Source organism: Mustelus asterias, chromosome 1, assembly GCF_964213995.1.
Source record: "Mustelus asterias chromosome 1, sMusAst1.hap1.1, whole genome shotgun sequence".
Taxonomy (NCBI): Eukaryota; Metazoa; Chordata; class Chondrichthyes; order Carcharhiniformes; family Triakidae; genus Mustelus; species Mustelus asterias.
This window is the reverse complement of record NC_135801.1, coordinates 62,202,741-62,216,976: the sequence shown is the minus strand read 5'-3', so window position 1 is coordinate 62,216,976 and position 14,236 is coordinate 62,202,741. Positions and strand designations below refer to the sequence as shown.

Below are 14,236 nucleotides of genomic sequence, written 5' to 3'. Positions count from 1 at the left end.
AGATACATCTGACCCACCTCCTCCCCCCCCGCACCAGAAAATGATCAGGCCTCCCTTCTCCCGCCCCCCTCCTCCCCCTTACGAGAGAATGATCTGGCCCGCCTCCCCCTCCCCCCCCAGAGAATGATCGGGCCTTCCCCTCACACCAGACAACAACCTGGCCTCCCTCCACACCAGACAACAATCTGGCCTCCCTCCACCCCCCCCCCCCCCCCCCCCCCCCAGAGAGTGGTCTAGCCCGCCTCCCCCTCCCCCCACCACCAATCTGAGTCAGAGAGCCGATGGAAGCTCTGAACCTATCTCTTCAGAAGCTGGAGTGCCCGAAACAGACCTTTGCCGAGCAGGTCTGCTTTGTGCCGAATCTGGACAGCGAACGTGATGGTAAAGGGGGTAATGCTGGTAAAGTTGGGCGGGCAGTTCATTAATTCAATTTAAATGCATGCAAATGGGCTTGAATCGGATCGCGGCCATTTTTTGGTCCTTGGTAAAGTGGGCATCTGCGCAGACGCGGATTGCGTTAATGGCCTCACGCCCGACTTTACTACGTTTTCGTGCCCGTTTGATAAAATCGGACCCATAGAGTCCAGAAGAGGCCCATCGAGGCTTCACTGATCTCCCACTTAATCCTATTTACCAGCACTTGGCCCATAGTCTTGAATGTTAAGTCAAGCCAAGTGCTCATCCAGGTACTTTTTAAAGGTTGTGAAGCAACTCGCCTCTACTACTCTCCCAACCAGCGCATTCTAGACTGTCACCACCCTCTGGGTAAAAATGTTTTCCCTGACATCCCCTCTAAACCTGCTGCCCTTCACCTTGAACCCGTGTCCCCTCGTGACTGACCCTTCAACTAAGGGGAACAGCTGCTCCCTATCCACTCTGACGATGCCCCTCATAATCTTGTACATCTCAATCAGGTCGCCCCTCATTCTTCTCTGCTCCAACACAAACGACCAATGCCTATCCAACCTCTCTTCATAACTTAAATGTTCCATCCCAGGCAGCGTCCTGGTGAATCTCCTCTGCACCCTCTCCAGTGCAATCACATTATTTTAAGTGTTGAAAATTAATATCCTCTTTCAGAAACTTTGGCCAGGATTTTCCAGTCCACCCAAAGCAGAAATCGTCACAGGCGGGATGGAAAAATTGATGGAACAGTCAAAGGTCCACCGACTTTGGGGAGGAATTGAAAACCCCAGCCTTAAAGCCAAACTAATCTTTAATAAACATAAAATTATATAAAATTGACAGGATTAAAGTAATTTGTTTTAAATTAGATGTATTTGATGTTTTCTAATATCATTGAACAAATTCAATGTTCAGTTCCTTGAATTGGATAATTTAGTGATTCAATGTCACAATTGAAGTAAACCACAAGGACCGCGCAAGTAGTAGCGGCCTGCGGTGCTGTCTGCCCCCAGGGAAATCAACGCAATCGATGAAACATTCCTCCCCCCCCCCCCCCCCCCCCCCCGAGGTTAGAAATAAAGTTTATGGTGCATAATCATTGACAACAAAAGTGACAATTGTGAAACTACAGCCTTCCTCATACACAATATTACTGCTGTGGCTTCTGCAGAACTAGAGGCAGGCTGCTTGAGTCCAGCATGTCATGAGTTTAAGTTCATTCAGCTGCTCTGGCTACTGAAAGGCTTGTGGCTGACATTCTTTGGATTTTGGAGCTCCCGAGGGTCTGGCCAAAGACTGTTTCATTTTTCTTTTAATTCTTTCTTGGGATGTTGCTGGCAAGGCCAGCATTTTTTGCCCGTCCCTAATTACCCTTGAATTGAATGGCTTGTTAGCCCCATTTCTTAGGGCAGCTAGGAATCAACCACATTGCTGTGGGTCTGGAGTCACGTGTAAGCCAGACCAGGTAAGATATTAGTGAACCAGCTGGGTTTTTCCAACAATCAATGATAGTTTCATGGTCACTATTACTGAGATTAATTTTTACTTCTGGATTTTATTAATTTAATTTAAATTCCACCAGCTACTGTGTTGGGATTTGGACCCATGTCCCTGGGCTTCTAGACTACCAGTCAAGTGACATTATCACTACGCTGCCAACTCGCCAATCCTGTGCAAGGGGGAAGGTGGGAGTGCTTTGAGGTGAGTCACCATTTCTATAGTCTGTCCCTCCATCCTCTCCCATGGCCCCCTCCTTCAATATCCTCTTGGTCGAGAGCTGGAGAGCACTCTGCTGCACTTGAGTGAGCTGTCCAAAGGCCAAAGTGGGGCTTTTATCCATTCTGTTTAAGCTTGCAGACTGAGGTGTGGACTAGTCAGGACCAGTATGTCTTGTCTGATGCTTCCTGCAGGTGTTAGCCCTTTCCATGAAGGCAGACATCAGTGCAAAGACTTGAGATATCATGGCACTCATGGTCGAGACAGACTCCTCCAATCACTCCAGAGGCTCTGGAAAGACTCACAGACCTGCCTAGTTCCCCACCAGAGGATGTAATTCTTCAACATCCATCCCATTAAATCCATTATTCTAAACACCTCAATCAGACTACCTCTCAACATTCTAAATTTACTGAAATAAAAACAAAGTTAAAGCAACCTGTCCTCATAATTTAATCCTTTAAGCCCTGGTATTGTTAGAGTCATAGAGGTTTACAGCATGGAAACAGGCCCTTCGGCCCAACTTGTCCATGCCGCCATTTTTTTTAAAACCTCTAACCTAATCCCAATTGCCCGCATTTGGCCCATATCCCTCTATACCCATCTTATCCATGTAACTTTCTAAATGCTTTTTAAAAGACAAAATTGTACCCGCCTCTACTACTACCTCTGGCAGCTTGTTCCAGACACTCACCACTCTCTGTGAAACAATTGCCCCTCTGGACACTTTTGTATCTCTCCCCTCTCACCTTAAAGCTATGCCCTCTAGTTTTAGACTCCCCTACCTTTGGGAAAAGATATTGACTATCTACCTTATCTATGCCCCTCATTATTTTATCGACCTCTATAAGATCACCCCTCAGCCTCATACGCTCCAGAGAAAAAAGTTCCAGTATTATCCTGCCTCTCCTTATAACTCAAACCATCAAGTCCCGGTAGCATCCTAGTAAATCTTTTCTGCACTCCTTCTAGTTTAATAATATCCTTTCTATAATAGGGTGACCAGAATTACACACAGTATTCCAAGTGTGGCCTTACCAATGTCTTGTACAACCTCAACAAGACGTCCCAACTCCTGTATTCAATGTTCTGACCGATGAAACCAAGCATGCTGAACGCCTTCTTCACCACTCTATCCACCTGTGACCCCACTTTCAAGGAGCTATGAACATGTACCCTTAGATCTCTTTGTTCTGTAACTCTCCCCAATGCCCTACCATTAACTGAATAAGTCCTGCCCTGGTTAAATCTACCAAAATGCATCACCTCGCATTTGTCTAAATTAAATTCCATCTGCCATTCGTCAGCCCACTGGCCCAATTGATCAAGATCCCGCTGCAATTGGAGATAACGTTCTTCACTGTCCACTATGCCACCAATCTTGGTGTCATCTGCAAACTTACTAACCATGCCTCCTATATTCTCATCCAAATCATTAATATAAATGACAAATAACAGTGGACCCAACACTGATCCCTGAGGCACACCGCTGGTCACAGGCCTCCAGTTTGAAAAACAACCCTCTACAACCACTCTTGAAGCCAATTTTGTATCCATTTAGATACCTCACCCTGGATCACGTGTTCTGGTACTTTCTCCAAATCTAATAGTCTAATGCAGCCTTTCTGAGGCCCGATGTCATAAACCAAAGACAGTAAGGTTCTGTGATTAGGTGCGTGGCAGGAAGGCCTGTTGACAGGTTTCCTACCCTGCCACCAATTGAGGGTGTTAAATGAGCAATTAATATTCATGTGCTTTCATATTTTGTTGATGGCCTCTTGTACAGAAGCTTATCAAATGCATTCCAAAAACACCAAAGTTTTTCTACAAGAAATTGCTATTTTGTTTTGGAATTAATAAAACCAAGTGACATGACGGTAAGTGACATGGGATATTTTCAGGCAAGCCCCAGGAACGAAAGGGTGGATATTTTACCAATTAGATACGGGGATGATTTTCCGACCTTGCTACACCTGGTGCAGATCGCGCCAATCCCAGAAATAGCATGCGGGCCTAAAAATAGGTTTCACACCTGGTGCCAAATGGTTTGCGATCATCCCAGTCCCTTTCTAAAGGCGCAAACTGGATCCAGCCAACTAGCATATTTAAAATAGCATTTCAATACGCATAACCTGTTTGATGCCAGATTCTCCCGGAACCTTCTGATCTTCGGGTGCAGTGCGGGACCAGCAAGAATCTCTGCTGCTCTCCACCAGCAGAGACAAGGCGCTACGGCCATGGTGGGGGCCTCAGAGGCCACTGAAGCCCCTGGGTGGTCGGAGACATCGCTGGGCAGTGCCCAGCTGGGCACTGCCAGTATGCCATGGGCAGTGCCATGGGGGTTGTAATGGGGAGGGGGGCTGTTATGAGGGGGTGTGGCATGAAGGGGTGGTCTTTTGGGAGGGCCCCAATCCTCTGATGCTGGTGGGGAAACATCTCGTTGATGAGAGTAGGTCCCGATGTCCGGAGGGGATGGGAGTAGGGGGTCTCCCAGCGCACTGTGAGGTCGAGGTCCCCTTCCAAAATGGTGCCCGACACTCTGCAGCCAGGCTTTAGGCCCCACCTCTCCCAAAACAGGCTGGCATCTCACCACTCTCCCAAAATTGATTGAAAAAATGTTTGCAGTGCGGAGCGCGCAAGACGGACTGGTGCAGATGTCTCCGGTATTCTTGCTGTCATGTCACTTAGTTTTTTTTTTGGTAAAACTCTACCTACTGTATGCAGTCGTACCCCTAATTGGCACAGCGCTGCAAGAATAACTGTACAGAGCCCAAGAGCTGCTGAGAGTGCCAGCTGCTGATAAAAATCTAGCAGTCAGACTCCTCCACTATTAATGCATGTTCTTAAAAATACCCCTGTCTTGTCAGCTTGGATCGGGAATGTCTCAACTTGTTGAGACTCTGAATTGGACTTGATTTGATTGAATTGGAATAAAAATACAAAAAAAAAACTTGTTAAATTGGGCTGACATAAGCACCGGAGGAAGAAGGACACTGTCTTTTGCGGTTGTGTCTAACCCTTTAGGACTTGATCCCAATTATCACGAGCTGAGATCCAGTAATTGGTTTAAATAGAGGAATGTAACTGGAGAAAGGTAAAAAAAGGTGGCGGATACCTCCAGGCAATCTCCCTGCCAGACAACTACAGCTCTACTGAGACCAATAATGCCTAAGAGTGGAGATGGTGATAGGAAATTAGACTCAGTTAAATCCTGCATTAACCAAAGGACTACTGATGTCATTATATAAATGAAGAATCAGAATCAGGTGACTAAAAAAGAAAATGTGCTTGCCTAAAGCTGTCTTTGCAGCTAAAATGATGGTTGCTCCAAAAAGGATGCACAAAAGGCAAATGGGCAGGGGACAGTGCAAAAAATAAGCTACTGAGTGATATGCAGAGTCATGACTAAGTAATTATGGTTTAAGAAGTTTTAGAGAGGTGTGTAAGAACATTGTGCAGGACATGTCCCAATTAATATCCTTTTATCTTAAGGTTTCATGTCATATTAACCAAAGTCTGATGATATCCTAGCTAGGAACACTTTTAAACCACATCAAATCACTTGGTCTGCACAAGGATATTGCAGAGCTTTAAACAAAGTTTGATTGGATGCAGGTCCAGCAGTGTCCACCATTCCCATTGGCTCTGCTGGACCTGAACGTTGCCAGCCCCCTCGGATTGCTACCTCAGAGGGTTCTATGGTTCTAAATAAACCAAATTAAACAAACTCAGGGGCAAAGCAAGAGAGACAGCCCCCAAAAAGGGAACTGCCTGAACCAAAAAGCAAAGGAGAAAGGAAACTTAAAACATTAAATGAAGATGTGATTAAAGGGGTCGATAATACACCCCAGTCCCTGTGGTGCCCAACGAGCATGGAAGGCCTCGATGGTGCTCTTGGATGCAACATGCTCCCTCCCCAGGGACACCTGGCTGTGAATATAGCCGCTGTAGAGGGTCAGACATTATCAAGGCAGAGTGCAGGGAATTTTACTCTGCACCTAACTGTGGCTATCCTTAAATTGGGAGTGTTTCACAGTGACTCTGACTATCATCCTTCACTATGATGCTCAAAAATCCTAACAAAAGTTAAATTGTAAAACAATCTAATTTAAACTTGGTGTAGAGGGGCCGTTAAAGAGAATAAAGCAATTGTAATGTATTGAAAGCTCTGAATTTTAGGGAGGGGGGGGGGGGGGGAGTTTAAGCCCTCCAGGAGCAGAAAAAAACCCAAAGATCAGTTACTATTCTCTCTCCACAGATGCTGCCAGACCTGCTGCAATTTCCAGCATTTTCAGTTTTTGTTTTAACCAATGCGCGTAGGGGGCAGGCGAGTAACCTGCTCATGAGGAGTGGTTTAATAATTATAATGGGGGGAACTTTCCACCCCCGTTTCTGGGGGTGGGAAGAGCGAAGGGGAGGAGAATTGAGCAGGAGACTCAAAATGGCTTTTAAGCCGATAAAAGTTCCTCGCTTGTGGGGGGGGGGGGGGGGAAACAATGACATAATGGGGGATCCCGACTTTTAAAGTCGGGATTTCCATTTACATCTGATTGACAATGCGTATCAGGCGTTGTTCCCCCGACATTGGACTGTCCGTTCATGCCGATGTGAGAGTACGCCGACGTGAATCACACCAGCTCCCCTATGACATGCACTTGCCCAACAAAATCTGCTGGAAGCACATAGGAGAGTACAGCCCCCAGGCAGGAGGGGTTCATGACCAGACAGTACTCTCACAGTGCCCCCAGCACTGCCTGGGCACTGCCGGGGGCAGTGCTGAGGGGAAGGGAGTTCCGTGGGACAGGAAGTTTCCGTGTCCATAGGTTGGGGCGGCGGGTATCGTGTCGATGGGGGGGGGGGGGGGATGGTTCTGTCAGGTGTTCCTGTTTTTATATATTTTTAAAAAGGGGTGCCCTTTAAAAACGGCATCCCGATCTTTAAAAAACTCAAATTCTCAATCAGAGCCCGTCCCACCAGCATGACATCGTGGGACCCGCTCCTTCCATTTAAAAAAAAATTGTTTAAAAATACAGTCGGAAAAGCTATCAATGCAACCAACAGGCTACCCTCTGCTTTTCCTACCTGAAAAGATTATGCCCAATATGTTAATCACAGAATTGTTACAGCACAGAAGAAGGCCACAAGCCTCAGATTTTAGCAGTCATTTGGATTTAACGCCTCTGGATTGAGTTTCCCAGGGCTTGGGAGGTGCAAATAAACAAAGCAACAGTTAAGTGTTGCTTCCCCTTCCCAAAACTAACCAACCACATCTGCATCTCTTCCTGTAAATGCTGACATCCTCTGATCTTTATTTCTCCCTACTGCAATATGTTCCAAGGCAGAAGACACTGTACTGAGGTTGATATAAATTTGAGAGTTCACATTCCCAACAACTACATATGACAGAGGCATTACTTACACAATACAAATCTATGTACCCAGGAAAATAATCAATTCCAAACTTCAATGCATCAGAAGATACAGTTACAATGTCAATCCCCCTGACACTAAGGGGCAATTTAGCATGGCCAATCAACCTAACCCGCACATCTTTCAGACTGTAGGAGGAAACTGGAGCACCCGGAGAAAACCCACGTAGACACGGGGAGAACGTGCAAATTCCACGCAGACAGTGACCCAAGCCGGGAATCGAACCCGGGTCCCTGGTGCTGTGAGGCGAAGGAGCAGCGCTCCGAAAGCTAATGGTATTTGCTACCAAATAAACCTGTTGGACTTTAACCTGGTGTTGTTAAAATTCTTGCTGTGAGGCAACAGTGCTAACCACTGTGCCACTGTAGCTGGTAGCTGTCTTAAATTTGATGAAACCGTTTACTCTATTAAAGAAACAAAAACTGTTGCAAGGATGGAGGGTACTGCAAGCTCTCTGTCCCACTTCTCAAACCAGCTGGTTACGGAACTGTGTACATAAATTCCACTGAGAGCCTCTCATCAAATTTATCTGCACCTCTACCTTTCCTGTGAATGCACCTTTCCTGTTTATTGACTGTTAATATTTCCTCCCTCCCTCCTTGTAATTACTAAGACTTTAATGTTTTATTAGAGTTTAGTTTTCCATTCAAAATCCCCAATTAGATGCCAAAATGTTGAGGAAAAAGGTGCTTGAGGAGAATTAGTCAGAAGGGGGCACTAGTGAGATGCAGTGCAGGGAAGGAACGCTGAAATCCTCTGAAGCCAAGAAAACTTGATGGGAAGTCAGGAACAAACAGACTTCTCCAGCCTTAGATTTTACTTTCAAATGTGATGCACATCACTGTTAAAAGTAATGTACAGTTCTGACACATGAATAAATTGTCATCTATGTCACTCCTTATAGTATTCTAATGTTGACAGATCTGAAACATGCTCCTTGGATCCGCTAAGCAGAAACAAATGAGAGAGATTTAATGAACTTTACATGCTGAAAAGATTACAAGACTCACATAGGCAGCTCCCAGGGAGACTGAATGAATGCAGGGCTACAGTTGGAGGGGTTGGACAAGTTTCTATTCTTGTGGCCGAAAGGAAATCATTGTTTGCCGATAACAAAGAAAGTGATAGAGCTCTGAATTTAACACGGAGTGGATTCGGGGCAGGTGAGAGACCGGATAGGCAGGATGCAGGCCAGACGGGAGTAGCCCATTGAGCATGGAATGGGCCACTTTAACACCTGGAGTTAATTTGACCTGTCTGCCTGCACTGTCTCCCATCTGAAGCTGGCACAAATGATTTGATTTGACTTGTCACATGTATTAGTATACAGTGAAAAGTATTGTTTCTTGCGCACTATACAGACTAAAGCATACCGTTCATAGAGCAGGAAAGGAGAGAGTGCTGAATGTCACAGTCATAGCCAGGGTGGAGAGAAAGATCAACTAAATGCGAGGTAGGTCCATTCAAAAGTCTGATGGCAGTAGGGAAGAAGCTGCTTTTGAGTTGGTATGTGACCTCAGACTTTTGTATCTTTTTCACGATGGAAGAAGGCGACAGAGTCAGTAGGCAGCATGAAGAAGGCTTCTACTACTGGAGACCCAGCACAAGTCTAGTATATGGGGGCTGGTGTGCAGAGGTGGGGAGAGGTCTCCAAAGAGCTACTGGAAAAGAGAATCCGAGGGAAGACCAGGAATGCCTGATGGAATCTGGAGTTTACTCCAGGTCCTTCTAGACCACAAGGAATAAGAAAAATAAGAGAAAAATATGCCTATTTTGGCTTCTTCTGGCAACTTAGTTGCCTCCTGTCATGTTCCATTGGCAGATTTGCCTCATCAGGTCACACATTTAACATTTTAATTTAGCTCCACCACCCACCTGTGGCAAAAGGTTTTCATGTTGCTGGAATCCCAGCAATTAAATGATGGAAGGGGGTACACTGAGGGAACATAGTGATATAAGCTGGTCGCTATTTTAACCTCTCATGTGCCTCATAGATACGGAGTGGGCTGGGCAAAAATTGGACCTTCAGTCATTTCCAGTCTTGGAAAGCCTTTGCTGAGCTGCATTTCCTGCTTCCTATAATGGGCACAGTGATGGCTTAACTCTGGAAATTTGGTGAGCGACCGAATTTGGCACCGGGAGGGAAGAGGTGCTGCTGTCTTTTACAAGAGAGGGAGCGAGAAATAACAAAATCTGAGAGTTGAAGTTCATAGGCATTAATTAGGTAAACAGATGGGTGATGGTGGGTTTTAAGTATCCTTTTCTCTAAACTAGGACAGTAGTTTAAACTAGGACAGGGCAGGTAATAAGTAGTAAGTACATTAAATTTATAGCTCAACTGGTTAAACTACTGGATATAACTATAAATAATCATTAAGTAAAGACTTTAATTAATTAAATAACTCAATAAAGCTTGTCTAAGAATGGCAGAGAACTTTGTTTGTCTGGACTGGAGTCTGTGGGATGGCGAGACTGTCCCCAGCAAATATATCTGCAGATGTCTCTCATCTCAAATCTCTCCAGCTCAGAGTCATTGAGCTGGAGTGCAAGTTGGACAGACTCTGATACATAAAGGAGGGTGTGGAATTTCTGGACGGTACTATCCAGAATATAGTCACACCTCAGGGGAAAAACCCAGATTGCGGAGAGAGAGGACGTGGATGATAGGGAGCTGGGTTGTGGGGATTTAGGAGAATTTGAGAAAGAAGTCTCGCAGACACTGACCCTGCCCAGCGGGGGTGATATTTTTGCTGCCTGTGAGACCAAGAGGAATTACAGCATGTGATATCATTCACAGTTATTCAGATGCCCTTTCATGAAATTCCCCTTGTTAGAGAGTACATTTTGAACACCCTAAGACAGTTCTAGACATCAGCAGTATAATACAAATCATTAAATAATTTTCTCTTGAGTTAAGTTTTCTTTTGTTCATTGAAATCACCTAATTACATTTTTCCTTGGGGCAAAAAAACTGAAAGCATAACAATTTGCTTCATGAGCTTGACGTGATGCAATGCAAATTTCTGGTCTGAATCCCCGATGATCTCTATTATCAGCAACATCTGTCTGGATTTGGCTAGACAATTTCTAACAATGTTTCTAATCATAATCTACCTGCTAATGTGCACCCTGCAATGCATGACATCAATGTTAATTAGGTAGAAACATTATTATGAGTCCTGCTTCTGTTGATTGCTGTAATTATTACAATTTGTGATTATCAAACAGAATATTATTAAAGGATGCACAAATATGATGATACAAGATCACATGCTAATCCTTACTGTTGAAGCACACACGATTCAGCATTCAAACATACATTTAAACTGAGAAAATGTAAGGAAACTGCAAATCCTGGGCATCTCAAATAAAAATTGCAGAAATGCACAGAAGGTTAGTGAAAGCTAAGGACAGGCGAATAACTTCTCAGAATATATTCAATAAAGGGTCTCACCCAAAATGATAATGTCTGTTTCAGATACTGACACTCTCGTTTTTAACTTCAACATTCTTTTATCTTTTACATCTCAAGCTTTTGGGCACAAGATCAAGCATGAGAGAAAGATATTTACATGACGAACATTATAATTATAAGAGGAGTGTCATGGAAATGTTTTCATTCAGCACAAGCATTCTTACCTCCAGTCTGGTCCTGTCCACATCCTTGGGTAACTTGACACGAGCTTTCATTGTAACAGCTAACATTTCATAAGGATAAACCTGCAACAAGCAAAGGTAACTCAATAGTAACTCAGTTGTACTTCACTTGTTTTTCCATTTCTGATGCCAAGTTAGTATCATGGAAAATTGTAAGCCAGGAAAGGATCATACATTCATCTAGTCCAACTTCATGCTGTTCAGTTAACCTAATATCCCAATTTATTTCTTAACAAAATATAGACATCGACTTGAGATTTATATCGAGGGTTTGTTTCTGATTTGTCAATATTTTGTCAATAATCCTATAATTTTTCTGCTTAATTTGTAACCAAGCTGCATGATTTTATACTTACCTACATTAAATTGTTTCATCTCGCACTATACACTAAGCTCGACGTGTGATTGGGAAAGTCTATAGGCGCGATCTTACTGCCGCGCCACGCTGATTGGATGAAAGGCGAAAAATTGGGTTCACGCCCGGTTTCCCGCCTCGCCTCATCTTACTGGCACTGTTTTGCCGGCAAAAGCAGCTTTGCACCCAGAAAGGGGGGGCGGGGGGGTGAGGCTGATTTTAATATTAATGATATCATTTAAGTGCCATTAGTGAGCCCTGGACATTATCGTGAGTCTCTGGCAGTGGCAGGGGCAGTGCCAAGAGGGAGCAGCCTGAAGAAGAGTGGCGCCATGACAGGGAGAGAAGCTCTGCAGGGGGAGAGGGAATGGGGAATTCTGTGGGGGAGGGTGTTGACCGGTGGGGGCGGCGATTGGGAGAACTCTGCAGCGGTGGCAATCGCAGGATGGGGAAACTTTGCAGGGGCAGCAATTGGCTGGGGGTGGGGACCAGCACAGGGAGCGATCAGCAGTGGGCCCCGAGCTCAGCAGCTAGCTCCCCCCTCCCTATCCCCTCCCCCACCTCCCACCGGGAAGAATCGCATCACAACCCCTGCTTTGCACAGACTGCCGAACGTTCACATTCCTTACCTCGTTGAAAAAAATCGGCGAGAAAACCCACTGTTTTCTTGCCTGTTCGACATTTTGAATTGTTTGGGCCAATATGTAACACGGGGCGGCACGGTAGCACAGTGGTTAGCACTGCTGCTTCACAGCTCCAGGGTCCCGGGTTCGATTCCCGGCTCGGGTCACTGTCTGTGTGGAGTTTGCACATTCTCCTCGTGTCTGCGTGGGTTTCCTCCGGGTGCTCCGGTTTCCTCCCACAGTCCAAAGATGTGCGGGTTAGGTTGATTGGCCAGGTTTAAAAATTGCCCCTTAGAGTCCTGGGATGAGTAGGTTAGAGGGATTAGCGGGTGAATATGTGGGGATAGGGCCTGGGTGGGATTGTGGTCGGTGCAGACTCGATGGGCCGAATGGCCTCCTTCTGCACTGTAGGGTTTCTATGATTCTATGAAGTCAGGTGACAACAATGGACTGGAGATCTCCAAGAAGATTGAGGAGAATTTAGCTGGAGATTGAAATCGTGTTACAAAAGGAAGCAGTTAGTGCAGAAGCTGAGCAATGAGAGTGGAGAAGATTTCATTGAGGAAGCAGCTTTGAGTAGCAACAGGGAAATCTTTGAAAATGAGTGGTAGAGAATGAGAAATGTAAATTAGGAGTAACTGCCAGAGAATTAAGGAGACAGAGCAAGGTGGGAGTTGTAGATGAACGCTCTGATGCTGGCACAGCATTTTGTGCAGGGGGAAATGTAATGGGATGTGTAACCAGGTGAGGTGGCTGGAGGGTGGAGGAATGGATAAAAATTGTCAGTGATCCAGGTTTCAATCATGCCCAAGGTATCCATGGCATCTCCCCAAAATGAGGTTACAAATGGGTCTTGTTTGCACGGAAATGGAAGATTTGTAGACTAATAACACAGCGAGGGAAAGTAGAAGCCCAGTTAAGTGTTCAAAGGGTTAGGGAATGGAAAGATGGTTGCAAGAAGATGGAGAGTTTATCTTCTGGAGAGTGAGGTCAGCCAGTTGTGCATTGGGAAAAATAGAAACTTTTCACATTGCCAAATAGTTTCTGCTAAAAGGCAAGTAATCTTGTATTTTCTCTCCCTTTATCATTGTGATCAATGACATTTATTCATTAGAAACTACAGGATGGCATCTTAAAATTAACTTTCACTCTGATGTTCTTTCTGTCTATATGGGGAGACATCTCTTGTCCTTTATACCTGTCTGATGGAATTGCTGAAATCAAGAGTTCATTGTGTGGGGAAGATGAAGTGCTGGCACAGATGATTTGACTCTTGTTGCATCATTCCGTAGCCCACTTTAAATGCTTTTATTATTCTCTACAAAAATGAATAAAACACGAGGGAAGAAAGACTGAGACCTTAACCTGGTCAGATCCGGTCGGTGGATAGAAACCAGGGACTTAAGATGAGAAGTCAACTTCTTACCTTGTATTCTGTAAAAACAAGAGTTCAATTCAGTGAGATTTGAGCAACAACCTTAAAGAGTTAGAACAGTTGACTGCAAATCAAAGTAGCTCTACTTGTAGATTTTTGATATTAATTCTGTATTTGAAATTATTCCTCACCTCGCATTCCCCAGCTGGTATCATGATTTGATTCAATGTCTGAAGTCTAAAGAGAGGAAATATCAAGTAAATATATTAGAAGCTTTTATGAATATCAAAAGGTTGACAATTGCTTCTAACTCTTGCTGAATTATAAACTTTTTCAGTCTTATTTTTAAAACAAGGATTTTTCCTTAATTATCACTTTGTGTGAGTATATTGTGTATTAAGGTTAAGAATGTCAATTGCCAGAAATTGATAATTTTTAGAAGCACCAAGCTCCCCTATGTTACATGAAGAGTAATACTCTCTTTTGCATGGTTCACAATCTACAATCTTTGTTAACGTTCCACGGTCAGCCGGGACGTTTAGGTTTAGATAGTTTTAGATCTGGAATCTATGGGCTGGTGCAATGGCTGAATATGTAAATGTGATGTGGAGATGCCGGCGTTGGACTGGGGTAAACACAGTAAGGAGTCTAACAACACCAGGTTAAAGCCCAACA

General features: G+C 44.6%; 1 protein-coding gene across 1 annotated transcript in view; it reads right to left on the bottom strand.

Moving 5' to 3' along the window:
- The window catches only part of ablim2 (actin binding LIM protein family, member 2), a 357,715-nt gene that overhangs the window by 51,818 nt on the left and 291,661 nt on the right, over window positions 1-14,236 (bottom strand). The window contains exons 19-21 of the mRNA XM_078213235.1: window positions 13,753-13,798; window positions 13,613-13,620; window positions 11,191-11,271 (exon numbers count right to left, since the gene is read on the bottom strand). Of these exons, the coding sequence (XP_078069361.1) occupies window positions 11,191-11,271; window positions 13,613-13,620; window positions 13,753-13,798 (135 nt within the window). The remainder of the gene's footprint in view (window positions 1-11,190; window positions 11,272-13,612; window positions 13,621-13,752; window positions 13,799-14,236) is intronic.